The sequence below is a fragment of the Salmo salar genome, chromosome ssa11, assembly GCF_905237065.1.
Source record: "Salmo salar chromosome ssa11, Ssal_v3.1, whole genome shotgun sequence".
NCBI lineage: Eukaryota > Metazoa > Chordata > Actinopteri > Salmoniformes > Salmonidae > Salmo > Salmo salar.
Genome location: NC_059452.1, coordinates 66797334 through 66811972, shown reverse-complemented (window position 1 = coordinate 66811972; position 14639 = coordinate 66797334). Strand labels below are relative to the sequence as shown.

At 40.8% G+C, this 14639-nt stretch overlaps 1 protein-coding gene across 1 annotated transcript in view; it reads left to right on the top strand.

The window, feature by feature from the left end:
- Positions 1 to 7033: 7033 nt before the first annotated feature.
- Positions 7034 to 14639, top strand: part of LOC106562956 (1-acyl-sn-glycerol-3-phosphate acyltransferase alpha) — a 29803-nt gene continuing 22197 nt past the window's right edge. The window contains exon 1 of the mRNA XM_014128090.2: positions 7034 to 7466. Coding sequence (XP_013983565.2) covers positions 7291 to 7466 — 176 coding nt within the window. The 5' untranslated portion in view covers positions 7034 to 7290. The remainder of the gene's footprint in view (positions 7467 to 14639) is intronic.

Below are 14639 nucleotides of genomic sequence, written 5' to 3'. Positions count from 1 at the left end.
CACCGCCCCCCATTTTGTATATGAGGAGAAGACGCTGGAAAAGATAATGGAATCACAGCTCAGTTCAATATGTCCAAAACTGATAGATGCATAAGCAACACCGTGATACGGAAATCTTTGGGCTCTTGTCCAAAACCATACAACTATTTTGTATTTTTATTTAACTAGGCAAGAACAAATTCATATTTACAATGACGGCCTAGGGTTAACTGCCTTGTTCAGGGGCAGAACGACATATTTTTACCTTGTCAGCTCAGGGATTCTATTTGGCAACCTTTCGGGTTACTGGCACAATGCTCTAACCACTAGGCTACCTGCGTGGGGCGGCAGGTAGTATAGTATCCCTAAATATAAATCAGCCATATAGTTTCTGTGAGGTTTCTTCCACTATTTACATCAGGTTACTGCACCTACTGATTTTATAAAAACAATACAATGTTGACTGTAAATAATGACAGTGAAAGACAATCATAATGAATCAATGCTGTGTTGACTACTCCTGAAACTGCTGTTTTTAATTTTTCTAGTTTATTTAACTAGGCAAGTCAGTTAAGAACAAATTCTTATTTACAATGAAGGCCAAACCCGGACGACGCTGGGCCAATTGTGCACCGCCCTGTATCACAACGACCGGTTGTGATACAGCCTGGATTCAAACCAGGGTGTCTGTAGTGACACCTCAACCACTGAGATGCAGTGCCTTAGACTGCTGCACCACTCAATCAAAACCTTCAGTCAAAAACTACAGGTTTTGATTGAGTAGAACAGTAGTAGTGGTACAACACTGCAGTCACTCAGGGATTAATTATCTGGCATCGGTCCAAAGCTTCTAGTATAAGAAACAGCAGATACACTGGTCTGAGATCTGAGGTGCCGGGCAGGGCAGGGCTGGATTACACTCCTAGATTATCACAACTAATCCCGTTATATCTGTAGTCTAAATCTGGCATATTGACTGCTGAACAACTTGATTTATAAGAGGGATAAACATAACATGTCTCTTCACGGTCAGAAATGATGAAATCTGGTTAAGCTTAGACCCCAGTTGACAAGGATTTTATTGTACAAGCGAAACAAACAATATCAAAATGTTTTGCTTACCTCTTTGTACTGAAGACCTCAAACCATCAGGTCCACCTCACTGAATGTATTGAGTGCTGGTAGGGAGTCCACCAACATGCATTTCAGAGTGTCCTCAGCTCAGTCCTAAATGTGTGAGTCAAACATGAGTCATCCTTAGATCAAAATCAAAGTAGATGTTTCTGTATGAGAGGAAATGCATAACATTGTATGCATGTCTAATGCATTGTTTACTATAGATATTGTATGTACAGTGCATTTGGAAAGTATTCCGACCCCTTGACTCTTTCCACATTTTGTTAAATTACAGTCTTATTCTAAAATGGATTATTAGTATTTTTTCCTTCATCAATCTACACACAATACCTCATAATGAAAAAGCAAAAACAGATTTTTAGAAATGTTGGCAAATTTATAAAAAATGTAATATCACATAAGTATTCAGACCCTTTACTCAGTACTTTGTTGAAGCACCTTTGACAGCGATTACAGCCTTGAGTCTTCTACAAGCTTGGCACACCTGTATTTGATGAGCTTCTCCCATTCTTCTCTACAGATCCTCTCAAACTCTGTCAGGTTGGATGGGAAGCGTCGCTGCACAGAGATTTTCAGGTCTCTCCAGAGATGTTCGATCAGGTTCAAGTCCAGGCTCTGGCTGGGCCAGTCAAGGACATTCAAAGACTTGTCTCAAAGCCAATTCTCAGTTGTCTTGGCTGAGCGCTCTGGAGCAGGTTTTCATCAAGGAACTCTGTACTTTGCTCCGTTCATCTTTCCCTCGATCCTGACTAGTCTCCCAGTCCCTGCTGCTGAAATAAGTTCCCCACAGCATGATGTTGCCACCACCATCCTTCACAGTAGGGATGGTGCCAGGTTTCCTTCAGACGTGATTCTTGGCATTCAGGCCAAAGAGTTCAATCTTGGTTTCATCAGACCAGAGAATCTTGTTTCTCATTGTCTGAGAGTCCTTTAGGTGCCTTTTGGCAAACTCCAAGTGGGCTGTAATGTGCCTTTTACTGAGGAGCGGCTTCCGTCTGGCCACTATACCATAAAGGCCTGATTGGTGGAGTGCTGCAGAGATGGTTGTCCTTCTGGAAGGTTCTCCCATCTCCACAGAGGAACTCTGGAGCTCTGTCAGAGTGACCATCGGGTTCTTGGTCACCTCCCTGGCCAAGGGCCTTCTCCCCCGATTGCTCAAATTGGCCAGGGCCAGCTCTAGGAAGAGTCTTGGTGATTCCATACTGATGGAGGCCACGGTGTTCCTGGGGACCTTCAGTGCTGCATAAATGTTTTGGTATTCTGTCTTGGAGCTCTAAGGACAATTCCTTTGACCTCATGGCTTGGTTTTTGCACTGACATGCACTGTCAACTGTGGGACCTTATACAGTGGGGGAAAAAAGTATTTGATCCCCTGCTGATTTTGTACGTTTGCCCACTTACAAAGAAATTATCATTCTATAATTTTAATGGTAGGTTTATATGAACAGTGAGAGACAGAATAACAACAAAAGAATCCAGAAAAACGCATGTCAAAAATGTTATAAAATTATTTCCATTTTAATGAGGGAAATAAGTATTTGACCCCTCTGCAAAACATGCCTTAGTACTTGGTGGCAAAACCCTTGTTGGCAATCACAGAGGTCAGACGTTTCTTGTAGTTGGCCACCAGGTTTGCACACATCTCAGGAGGGATTTTGTCCCACTCCTCTTTGCAGATCTTCTCCAAGTCATTAAGGTTTCGAGGCTGACGTTGGCAACTCGAACCTTCAGCTCCCTCCACAGATTTTCTATGGGATTAAGGTCTGGAGACTGGCTAGGTCACGCCAGGACCTTAATGTGCTTCTTCTTGAGCTACTCCTTTGTTGCCTTGGCCGTGTGTTTTGGGTCATTGTCATGCTGGAATACCCATCCACGACCCATTTTCAATGCCCTGGCTGAGGGAAGGAGGTTCTCACCCAAGATTTGACAGTACATGGCCCCGTCAAATGATGCGGTGAAGTTCTCCTGTCCCCTTAGCAGAAAAACACCCCCAAAACATAATGTTTCCACCTCCATGTTTGACGGTGGAGATGGTGTTCTTGGGGTCATAGCCAGCATTCCTCCTCCTCCAAACACGGCGAGTTGAGTTGATGCCAAAGAGCTCCATTTTGGTCTCATCTAACCACAACACTTTCACCAGTTGTCCTCTGAATCATTCAGATGTTCATTGGCAAACTTCAGACGGGCATGTATATGTATTCTTGAGCAGGGGGACCTTGCGGGCGCTGCAGGATTTCAGTCCTTCATGGCGTAGTGTGTTACCAATTGTTTTCTTGGTGACCATGGTCCCAGCTGCCTTGAGATCATTGACAAGATCCTCCCGTGTAGTTCTGGGCTGATTCCTCACCGTTCTCATGATCATTGCAACCCCACGAGGTGAGATCTTGCATGGAGCCCCAGGCCGAGGGAGATTGACAGTTCTTTAGTGTTTCTTCCATTTGCGAATAATCGCACCAACTGTTGTCACCTTCTCACCAAGCTGCTTGGCGATGGTCTTGTAGCCCATTCCAGCCTTGTGTAGGTCTACAAGCTTGTCCCTGACATCCTTGGAGAGCTCTTTGGTCTTGGCCATGGTGGAGAGTTTGGAATCTGATTGATTGATTGCTTCTGTGGACAGGTGTCTTTTATACAGGTAACAAGCTGCGGTTAGAAGCACTCCCTAATCTCAGCTCGTTACCTGTATAAAAGACACCTGGGAGCCAGAAATCTTTCTGATTGAGAGGGGGTCAAATACTTATTTCCCTCATTAAAATGCAAATCAAGTTATAACATTTTTGACATGCGTTTTTCTGGATTTTTTGTTTTGTTATTCTGTCTCTCACTGTTCAAATAAACCTACCATTAAAATGATAGCCTGATCCTTTCTTTATCAGTGGGCAAACATACAAAATCAGCAGGGGATCAAATACTTTTTCCCCCACTGTATAGACAGGTATGTGCCTTTCCAAATCATGTCCAATCAATTGGATTTACCACAGGTGGACTCCAATAAAGTTGTAGAAACATCTCAAGGATGATCATTGGAAACAGGATGCACCTGAGCTCAATTTCGAGTCTCATAGCAAAGGGTCTCAAGACTTATGCAAATATTTTTTTCTGTTTTTACTTTTAATAAATTAGCAAATATGTATAAAACCTGTTTTCACTTTGTCATTATGGGGTATTGTGTGCAGATTGATGAGGGGAAAAAATAATTTAATCCATTTTAGAATAAGGCTGTAATGTAATAACATGTGGAAAAAAATCAAGGGGTCTGAATACTTTCCAAATGCACTGTATGTATCTCCTGGACTACAGGAGACAGCAGATAGAGCATGCCCCTATCCATATCGACAGGGCTCCAGTGGAGAGGGTCAAAAGCTTCACGATCCTCGGCTTGCACATCACTGACAACCTGAAATGGTCCCTTCACACAGACAGCGTGGTGAAGAAGGCGCAATAGTGCCTCTTCAACCTCAGGAGAATAATTTTGGCTTTGTGAGGTTCTTGCCTAAGACCCTCATGGACTTCTACAGAGCCACCCGAGCCACAGCCTGTTTACCCCGCTACCATCTAGGTGCATCAAAGCAGGGACCGAGAGACTGAGAAACAGCTTCTATCTCCAGGCCATCAGACTGTTAAACAGTCACCACTAGCCACGAGAGAGAGAGAGAACAGGAAAGGGAGAGAGAATAAGATGCTTCACAGCCCAACAAATATCTTATGAATATGTTAAGAGGATCACAAATAACTTGAGTTTGAACCTGATTTTGGCCCCAGGCATCAACAGCAATAATGCATTTTTCATTGTGCCGCTATGTTTTGCTTTGGAAATATATTTGTAATCAAATCAGAAATTGTTGGCAGCTGCTTTGTTTTGGAAACACATGCCTAATAAACACAGAATTAACCGAATCTTTATTCACAAAATCTTTAGAGACTGAACTCAGCAGCCTATGTCAGCCGTGTCAGCGCAATGCACGATGACACGGTTGCCAAGTGTACGATGTTTCCTCCAACACATTGGTGCGGCTGGCTTACGTATAAAGTGGGCATTGTGTCAAGAAGCAGTGCGGCTTGGCTGTGTTGTGTTTAGGAGCACGCATGGCACTCGACCTTCGCCTATCCTGAGTCCGTACGGGAGTTGTAGCAATGAGACGACTGTAACTACCAATTGGATACCACGAAATTGGGGAGAAAAATGGGTAAAAGTAATAAGAATCAATGGTCAAAGTATAAATCGTTTCAAATTCCTTATATAAAGCAAAACAGACGACACAATTTTCTTGTTTTCTTTTATTTCCGGATAGCCAGGAGCACACTCCAACACTCAGACATAATTTACCAACAAAGCATTTGTGTTTAGTGAGTCCTCCAGATGAGAGGCAGTAGGGATGACTAGGGATTTTCTCTTGATAAGTGTGTCCATTGGAGTATGTTTGGGTGTCAGGGAAATGTATGGAGTAAAAAGTACATTATTTTCTTTAGGAATGTAGTGAAGTAAAAGTAGGCAAAAATATGAATAGTAAAGTAAATTCCAGATTCCCCCCAAAAACTACTTAAGTAGTACTTAAAAATATTTTTTCACTTCTTAAGAACTTTACACCACTGACAAAATGGGGGGGGGGATTCATTATAATAATACTGCTTTGAAATTGTTCATTTTCACATTTCCATTTCAAATCCACTCAAATCAAATCAAAGTTTATTTGTCACGTGCGCCGAATACAACAGGTGTAGACCTTACAGTGAAATGCTTACTTACAGGCTCTAACCAATAGTGCAAAAAAGGTATTAGGTGAACAATAGGTAGGTAAAGAAATAAAACAACAGTAAAAAGACAGGCTATATACAGTAGCGAGGCTATAAAAGTAGCGAGGCTACATACAGACACCGGTTAGTCAGGCTGATTGAGGTAGTATGTACATGTAGATATGGTTAAAGTGACTATGCATATATGACGAACAGAGAGTAGCAGCAGCGTAAAAGAGGGGTTGGGGGGGCACACAATGCAAATAGTCCGGGTAGACATTTGAGTAATTTAGCAGACGTTTTTGTCCAGAGAGACATACAATTAATGCATTCATCTTAAGATAGCTAGGTGAGACAACAAAATATAACAATCGTATTAAGTACATTCAGTACATATTAACTACATTCAACAAAATATTTATCAACATTTGTACACGTACTTTTATATTTTTTATTTTAGCGGATGCTCTTATCACACCGATCCATAGTACTATCAGACTTCTGATACCAATGCAGTTTGAAAGGTGGACCACAAAATCTGAACTGCTGTAAAACATTTTAATAGTAAAGTAGTTTGTATTTTGAAAATACAAATTACAGTATTTTGAAAATACATTGGAGTATAATTCAGCCCAGTGTAACTTGAATGACAAAATAAACAGAAGTAACGTCCGCAACTACTAATACCGTGATGAACTGGACGAGACTGCCAAATCAAGGTAAAGGTTAGAATCTCTGCATTGACTATCTAACGTTAGCTACATTTTGTCATGAATAAATTGTTTAAACATTTTTTTATTGACAATTCTGAGAACTGTCTTGTGCAAGTTTTCAATTGACACAATCCATGTTATCAAAAGTGTCAGCTGGAGATGATGTGCAGGAGCTTGCAGGGATTTGTAGTCTTGCATGATGTCTACTTTGATGCTAATTTGCATTTTTGAATCTGAGTGTAAATAGAGCTGAATAGATTGTTAAAAGTCACGTTGTCTGAGAGAGACTTACATGGTTATCAAAACGTCACGCCAGGGTAAGTCTACACGAAACACAGCCCTTATTTTAAGTGTTTCTAAAATTCCCTATGGGAAAAATTAATGGTAGAAAAACGATTGGAACCATTTCCCTAATTGCCCGCTAGCTTTTATGGGTATTATTACAACTCCACTGTGGGGCTTTATACTGCCCATCTCTGCAGAGGAACTTAATGCTTGTGCCACCGGAAACCATTGAATTTCATATCGGAACCTACATGAGGCTGCCTGCACCATCGTCGACTGAAAAGTTTAGTCATATTTGTTGTTCACGGTCGCGTTATTTTAACCCAGAGAACGAGTTGTGCACCTTGGAAGTTGAAATGTCAGCCGGTGCCACAGTGCCGCTCACGCTTGCTCACTAGCTACAGTAACGTCAGCTTTTGCTGCCAATTTTCTCGCAGGAATCAGTATGGATGCGCTCTGGGTATTCCTAATGCTGCTTGTCCCACTTCTGCTATGGACTAGCAGCACCTTTGTTTTTTATTTCAAAAAGTGTTTCTACGTGGCTTATATGATGGTTTTGGGTGCGATTGCGATTCCGCTTAGTATTCTGAAATGCGGAGGCAGAGACGTTGAAAACATGAGGTAAGTTCCAGGTTGTACAACAGCGCGAGCCGTGCTTTGCTAGGGAACGTTCCGTTTGCTCATTTGAATGGAAGATGCCTAGCTTGCCAAATCTTGAAATGTTAAACATAACATCAATCTGTGGCTTTACCCTCATTTATCATAAGCCATTTTACTGATATTTTTCACCGGTTGGTTGCAACATTTTTATAACGAAATGCGAGGTGGTTATCCAGGGGTTGGAAATAAAGCAAATTTAGCTAGCTAGCTTCAAATGCATTGCCAGATGTTTGGGACTTTCAAAACCAGGCGGCTAATACTAGCTAGCTTGCTAACGTTAGCTTCACCTCGCATCCGGACATGGCCTCTGGGCCCGACATTTTCGTCGCTGTGAACCGGTTTGGAACAACATATCCAACAGGCGTGTGTTTTTTTTCCCACAGATGTAAACCAACAATAGATTGCAGAAAATGCCACTTTAATCTATGCATTTTTGTTGTTGTTGTTGCATAGATTGTGTGTCAATGTTTCAAGTCTAAACAGGACCAAGAAAAGAGGATGTTTGGTTTCATCAGTTGGTTTAATGTCAACTGAATTCCTTTAGTTTAGAGTCATGGCCCATACTAGCCATAATAATCCGACTTTCGTTAGTTTCTTCTCGCTATTCGGAACATTGCCTAGTCTAAAGACTTTTTGTATTTGATACCAATTATTGGTATACAATCAAACAAACCACTGCACTTTTGTGGACATTTTCCTTACAAGCCAGCATGTTTGAATGTAATTTTATTCAACTTACTCTACCAGTTGTCATTCAGCTGCTCGAAATTTAATACCAAATATCCACAGAAATGTTTACCCAACTTATATTTTTTAAATCACCCGCCACATGCATAAAACCATGTAAACACCTTTTTTAGTGTGTATGTACTTCAGTCTTGTGCACATGCCTTTGGTCATGAGCAAACGCTTATTGATTGCCACACACACAGACCCATGTCAGTTTAATATTTTTTTCCAGTGGATAATTATTCAAATTCTCTCAAAAGCTGACATTTGGCCAGAGTAAGTCGAAATATACTTTAATTCAACATTAATGACAGACAAGGGACGTTTAGGTGTTTCCTATGTAAATGTACATGGCGTTGCCTACACAATTGAAGACATCGCCATGTTTCGTGATTTGTAGGAATGTTTCTATGCCAGAATGTGGACATCGGAGCCCGGCGCGCTATATGGCTTGGAAAATGTACCTCAATCCAGGAATGGAATATGTCGCTCTACTCATTATTCCTGAGTGATGAATCGAGACTATTGGAGTACTACTCGTTAAGAAAAAAAAATGTAACTGCTGTTTTTGTCAGCGTGCTAGGCTAGCTGATGCTATAGCAGCCCATTTGGATTCCATGAAAATGTGATACCTAGCGTTTGGGTGGTTAACTACTGGAAGTCTAGTCGACTCCAAGGGGTTTCTTTAGCTAGCCTAGTATACTGTTAAAAAGGCCGTTTTTAATTAAAAACTAGCTGTATTTCAATCTTCTCGATGTATCATATGGGATAATTAAGAGTAAATCGCTATCTCCCATCCCTGGATTGAGATACGTTTTCTGAGCAATATCTCACACTGGCCCTGCGGCGTCCTGATCATGGCAGCCTGTCATTCTGACCTTACAGGGAAGATGTAGCCTACTTACAGTGACCGTAACGTTGGAGTCTTTAGGCTAGCCCCACATATTAGACATGTCTATGAAATTGCCATTCAGGCAAATTATTGTGGAAGGCTAATGCAAGCAAATCAAAATGTCAATGATTTTAGTCTAAATGAAACCAATACCACTTCCGTGTTGGAATCGATAATTAAATCATTTTACAGTGTTTTGGATGGTTGCCAATTTCCAACTGGCTATTTAATTTAGGAAAATTCCCTACCCAAGAAACGTACATTGTACACCTCTCTCTTCTTACCAGGTCAACTTCCACCTAATACTTTCCTTGGTGGAGTTAAACTACATCTGTGTCACTCAGTCCACTTGTCAGCAGGCCAGAGGGATTGGGTATTGTACTGTGGACAGAGACACGGCTTATTGGACACAAGTGGCTATATTATCGGATAATTACTCAGAGAGGAATGGGGGTCAGATAGAACTGAATATCCCCCCTGGTTGGGGTCATGTTATCGACTGGTTATGTCTTCCGGAAGGTCCCCTAGAAATCAATGGATGGCCTCCCCCAGCCTGCCGCTACCTGTTGTCCTTGTTAGTTCAGCGATAACACAGGGCAAGGCAGACTGACCTGGCTCAGACTCAGTGCTCTTGGAATAACTGAACTGTTTCACAGCCAGGTGTGCAGATCAGTAGTATTGGCAGTGGTGTCATGTTGCTCCAGGCAGCATTCTCTCTCTTACCCTAAAGGGTGTCTGGCGTGGGACCCTATTCACTGTCGTTAACGTGTGTGTTGTGTGAGAGAGAGAGACAGACAGATGGAGAGTGAGTGTGCAAGATGAAGAGAAAGCGATAGGGACCCAGACACAGTGACCCAGAGGGGGGCAGGCCATATTAGAAAGAGTTCACCAATTTTTTTATTTTTTGACACCAGGAAATCCGCTCCGGGATTTTAATTTGGGAAATCTGTATGGGGTCAATTTTACGCCATATGTATTGAATTCAAAATAAAAATAAATAGTGAATATGAAAAATAAAGTTGAATGTAAACATTTTATATTTTTTAGGACGGATGAAATAATGGATGTTGAAATCAAAGAAACAAACCAATGAAAGCAAAATGTATAAAATTGTAAACAAAAATAAGCCATCAAAAGCAAAACCCCAGAACTTGGAAGCAAATAACTTTAAAGCAAGAGCAAAACTCTATGACAAATGATAAAATATATATATATTTAAAAACGGATGCAAAAATCATTTTCGGTTCAACTTTCTCAGCAACCAATCCTATTGAATACATTTTGCCTACGATCTTTCCTGCATGTACTACCTTTTGGTTACGCTACTCGTATCGTTGCTTTCGATGTATGTTTCTTTGCTTTCACTGCCAGTCTTTTTGAGTGCGAGTTTTGGCATTATTTTTCTGCGACGGGCAGGGTTTAGAGGGAGGCGTAGATAATGAGTCTCTTGGTTTGCTAGTTTTGGAGTGACGGTTCGTCTTATCCCAATCAACAATTTGACGTGTCACTGGCTCTGACCCTTCTAACTACTTAGGTAAACATATTAATTACCTGTTGGACAATGTTCGGCGCAAGTGTTGGTAACTGGTTCACCATGTTCAGAACATGTGTGCACAGGGGGAAACATTTTCGCGTGTAGTGGTGACATCAGACTGTCTACTTAAGCAAGCAGTAGAAAACCAAATCAATTAACATGATGCAGGTTTTTTTTAAATGAATCGTCGCTCCAAAACTAGCGCACCAAAGCAGACTCATTGTCTACGCCTTCCTCTAAACCCCGCCCTTCATGGAAAAAATTATGCCAAAACTCGCAATTGAAAAGACTGTCAGTGAAAGCAAAGAAACGAGTAGCATTCCTTTTCAAATATATATTTTTAATCATTTGTCAGTTTTGCTCTCGCTTTAAAATGTTTTGCTTACAAGTTTTGCTTTTGATGTCTTATTTTTTTTAACAGTTCTATACATTATGCTTTCAATTGTTTGACTTTTGATTTTAACATCCATTATTTGACCCGTCCTCAAATGTTTACATTCTCAACTTATTCATGATTTAATTTTGAATTCGATACATATGGTGTGAAATAGACCCCATAAATCTGTTCTGAAGTATTCCCACGCATAATAGAGAGACGTGATCCTATATAAATGTAAGCAAGGTTTGAAATTGTTTTGGTCAAATATATCCGTTTGGGTTTCTTGCAGTCAATTTGCAGTCTACCAATTATTTGTAATATTTTTCCAGCCCCCCCACCACCCGCTAAAGAAAAAAAATCGACCCGCGGCTAAATCTAGTTGATGATCCCTGCCATATGGTGTGTTGCGATTTCAGATGGTCACCCATATTGATCAGGATTTACCTTGCCACACCCACCAAACCGGTTTAAACGTAACTCAAAGGCTGTTGAAGAACATTGTGCACCGTTTTGTGGAAAACTGTCATTCAGTACAAACCATCACGCAACGCAGCAAACATTGAAGCGAACTGAAGTGTCACTTCAGCCTCAGCCGGAACAGGGATGGAATTGTCTGATTTCCCGTCTGACGTTCCAAACAAATGGAATCGTAATGCTGCTGTCAACAGTCGCCAAGATTCCATCATGAATTTTCACACTGAGTTTGGGATGAAAACAAACATAAGATTTAGACCCTAACTAACCAGTCTCCTAGCTGCTCAAGGGGAGTGTCTTATGAAGTGCCAACAGTATTACAGACCTGTCGGTGTGTTAGTGAACCATGACGTGCTGCTGTCAACCCTTCTCACTGGGTTATGTTAAAACTCTCTCCTCCTGAATAGACTCAAATCCCCCTCCCCTGTCAGCCTGCTCCTGTTTCCACGCCTGCTACAGCCTTGTCCAAACAAACCCCTGATTGTTCAGTTAGATTGGAACTTTTACACCTTTGTCTGGTGTAACTCCAACAATGCTAAAAAAAAAAAAACGGTTCGATCCAAGTGAGGGAAGTGGCAAAAAGCACATTTCTTTATTTTTATTTTTTTAAACTGGAGCCATGGAGAGAGGGGGAGAGGCACAGAGCGATCAGCTGAAGGTTATTAGGGAGTGACGGCTGTGCGGTGCATGTGCGTAAGACATGGAAAGCTCAAAGCACCAGCGCAGGCACGGTGGGAGAGACCGCAACCATTTATTTCTTGCTAGACTTCTTGATAGGTACTATGTAACCGGATGGGATGATAAGTTATTTATCTTGACTGCATCAAACAGAGAAGCTAGCTAATTGAGGCTAGCAATAACGTTACTGCGCTTTTCACCGTCCTACATTTAGCCTACACAACTCCATTCAGGTTATAATGTAAATAGCAACCTACCTTCTGGCTCTTCATTCTCATTTCATTTTTAATTCCACCTTGCATTGAAACTTTTCCCAAATCCTCAATATAGTCGCACCATACAGCCCTCATGTTTTGATTTCTATGAAGTTTCTAGGCCTATCACAACTAAATAAATAATGGATTTTATTGTGACGTGTAGGCTATATGAAATTGATTTATTCTACTTTTTAAAATGTAGGTGTTCCTAGGGCGCATGGAAGCCCGGAGATGCTAAACATGTTTGTTAATTAACGGTCAATTACCGTGAGACTGGCAGTCATTTGCATTATAATTACTGGCGGACAAAATTTCATGACACCACGACCCTATATACGCCCACACCATTCCAACAGAAAGCTTAACTCCTAGGTATAACATTGGCTGGTCAAGTCATATTGACAAGAGTTGTTGTGAAGATGGGGGAAGGGTATATCTGTTATAAAAACTGTAGTAGTTCAAGCTCTGGTCTTGTTTCATCTTGATTTACTGTCTGGTAATATGGTCAACTGCAGCAAAGAAAGAGGTAGCAAAGCTTCAGCTAGCTCAAAACAGAGCAGCGTGGCTTGCCCTTAACTGCACATACAGAACTAACATCAACATGCATGCCAGGCTTTTCTGGTTGAAGAGAGAGTAACCGCTTCTATTTTTGTTTTGTTTTAGTATTACTGTGACAAATTCAATTGCGTGATCAAAAAAACATTTTGCTCAGACACCCATACATGCCACCAGGTTTTTATTTTTCCAGTCCTGAAGTTCAAAACAAATTCACGGCAATGCAGTTTTATACAGAGCCATGATCGCATGGAACTCCCATCTCCAATTACTCAACCAAACAGCGAAAGTACCTTTTGTAAAAAATATATATTTTTTAAACAACTCATGGAACGCTGGGACTGTGAGGGGACACGTGCACACACGAACACTATTTTTGAGTTGTATTGTTTGTATAATTCTTTTGTATTTTAATGTGACTGTCCTTGTCTACCAGTGTTTTGTTACTTGTCATGTTTTGTGGACCCCAGGAAGAATAGCTGCTGCTTCTGTAAAAGCTAATGGAGTACCGTAATTTCCGGACTATTGAGCGTACCTGAATATAAGCCGCACCCACTGAATAAAAAAAAAAATAATAATATTATTTTGAACAAATAAGCCGCACATGTCTATAAGCCGCAGGTGCCTACCGGTACATTGAAACAAATGAACTTTACACAGGCTTTAACGAAACACGGCTTGTCATCGACTCATTAATACTAAGCTCCCGTGCAGCAGCTCTATTAACCAGCCAGATCAATCGCCTTCAACTTGAAAGCTGCATCATATGCATTTCTCCGTGTCTTTGCCATGATGAGGGTGACAAAATGACTACCGTAATCAGAATGATGGGAAGTTTGAGAGCGCTTGATTTAATCTAAACAGTAAACAAAAAAGTTGTTTGACCTTAACCCGTTCGGCAATTTCAATGGTCTAATGAAAGCTTCATGCCGCCAAAAAACTGAGCACGTCACAATGTTTTATTTATTTTTTTTGGAAAGAAAAAATTGAAAGCGGGAAAAATCCATATATAAGCCGCGTCATTGTTTAAGCCGCGAGGTTCAAAGCGTGGGAAAAAAGTTGCGGCTTATAGTCTGGAAATTACGGTACAAATAAACACAGAAAAGCTGCATTTTGACACTTCATTACCTTTTTTTTTTTACCATTAATTATAGGTCATATTTAATAAGAATCTGAAAACACTGGACACTTTTTTTTAAAGCTAATGTCCTGCAATTCTACACATTTTGCCATGGCGTATGCCATGTTCTTATTCTTTTGGAATGTCTCAAACGTTAAAACAAAATCAATGAGGCCCCATGTCATGACGTCTTTGGAAATGTTGATTCTGTCTAGTTTTTATTCGGGTGGTTCTCCAAAGATGAGCTCATTTAAACATGTATATTTTCTACATACTTTATATCTGGTTTTAGTCATTTAAGTTAAAACATTTGTGTAATCTTCAATAAATAAAAATGACATTTTTGGGATTGGCGGCCATGATTTTATTGCTTTCCTGACAGGGCACAGAGAGAGCCTAACCCAAAGAGAGCCATTTCCTTCCCCTTATTGTGGTTGGGTAAGAACGGCAGACAATGTTCTACATCTAGCCTACACATGTTTTGAATGTCATGCCAACAGCAGACATTCTAGTCAT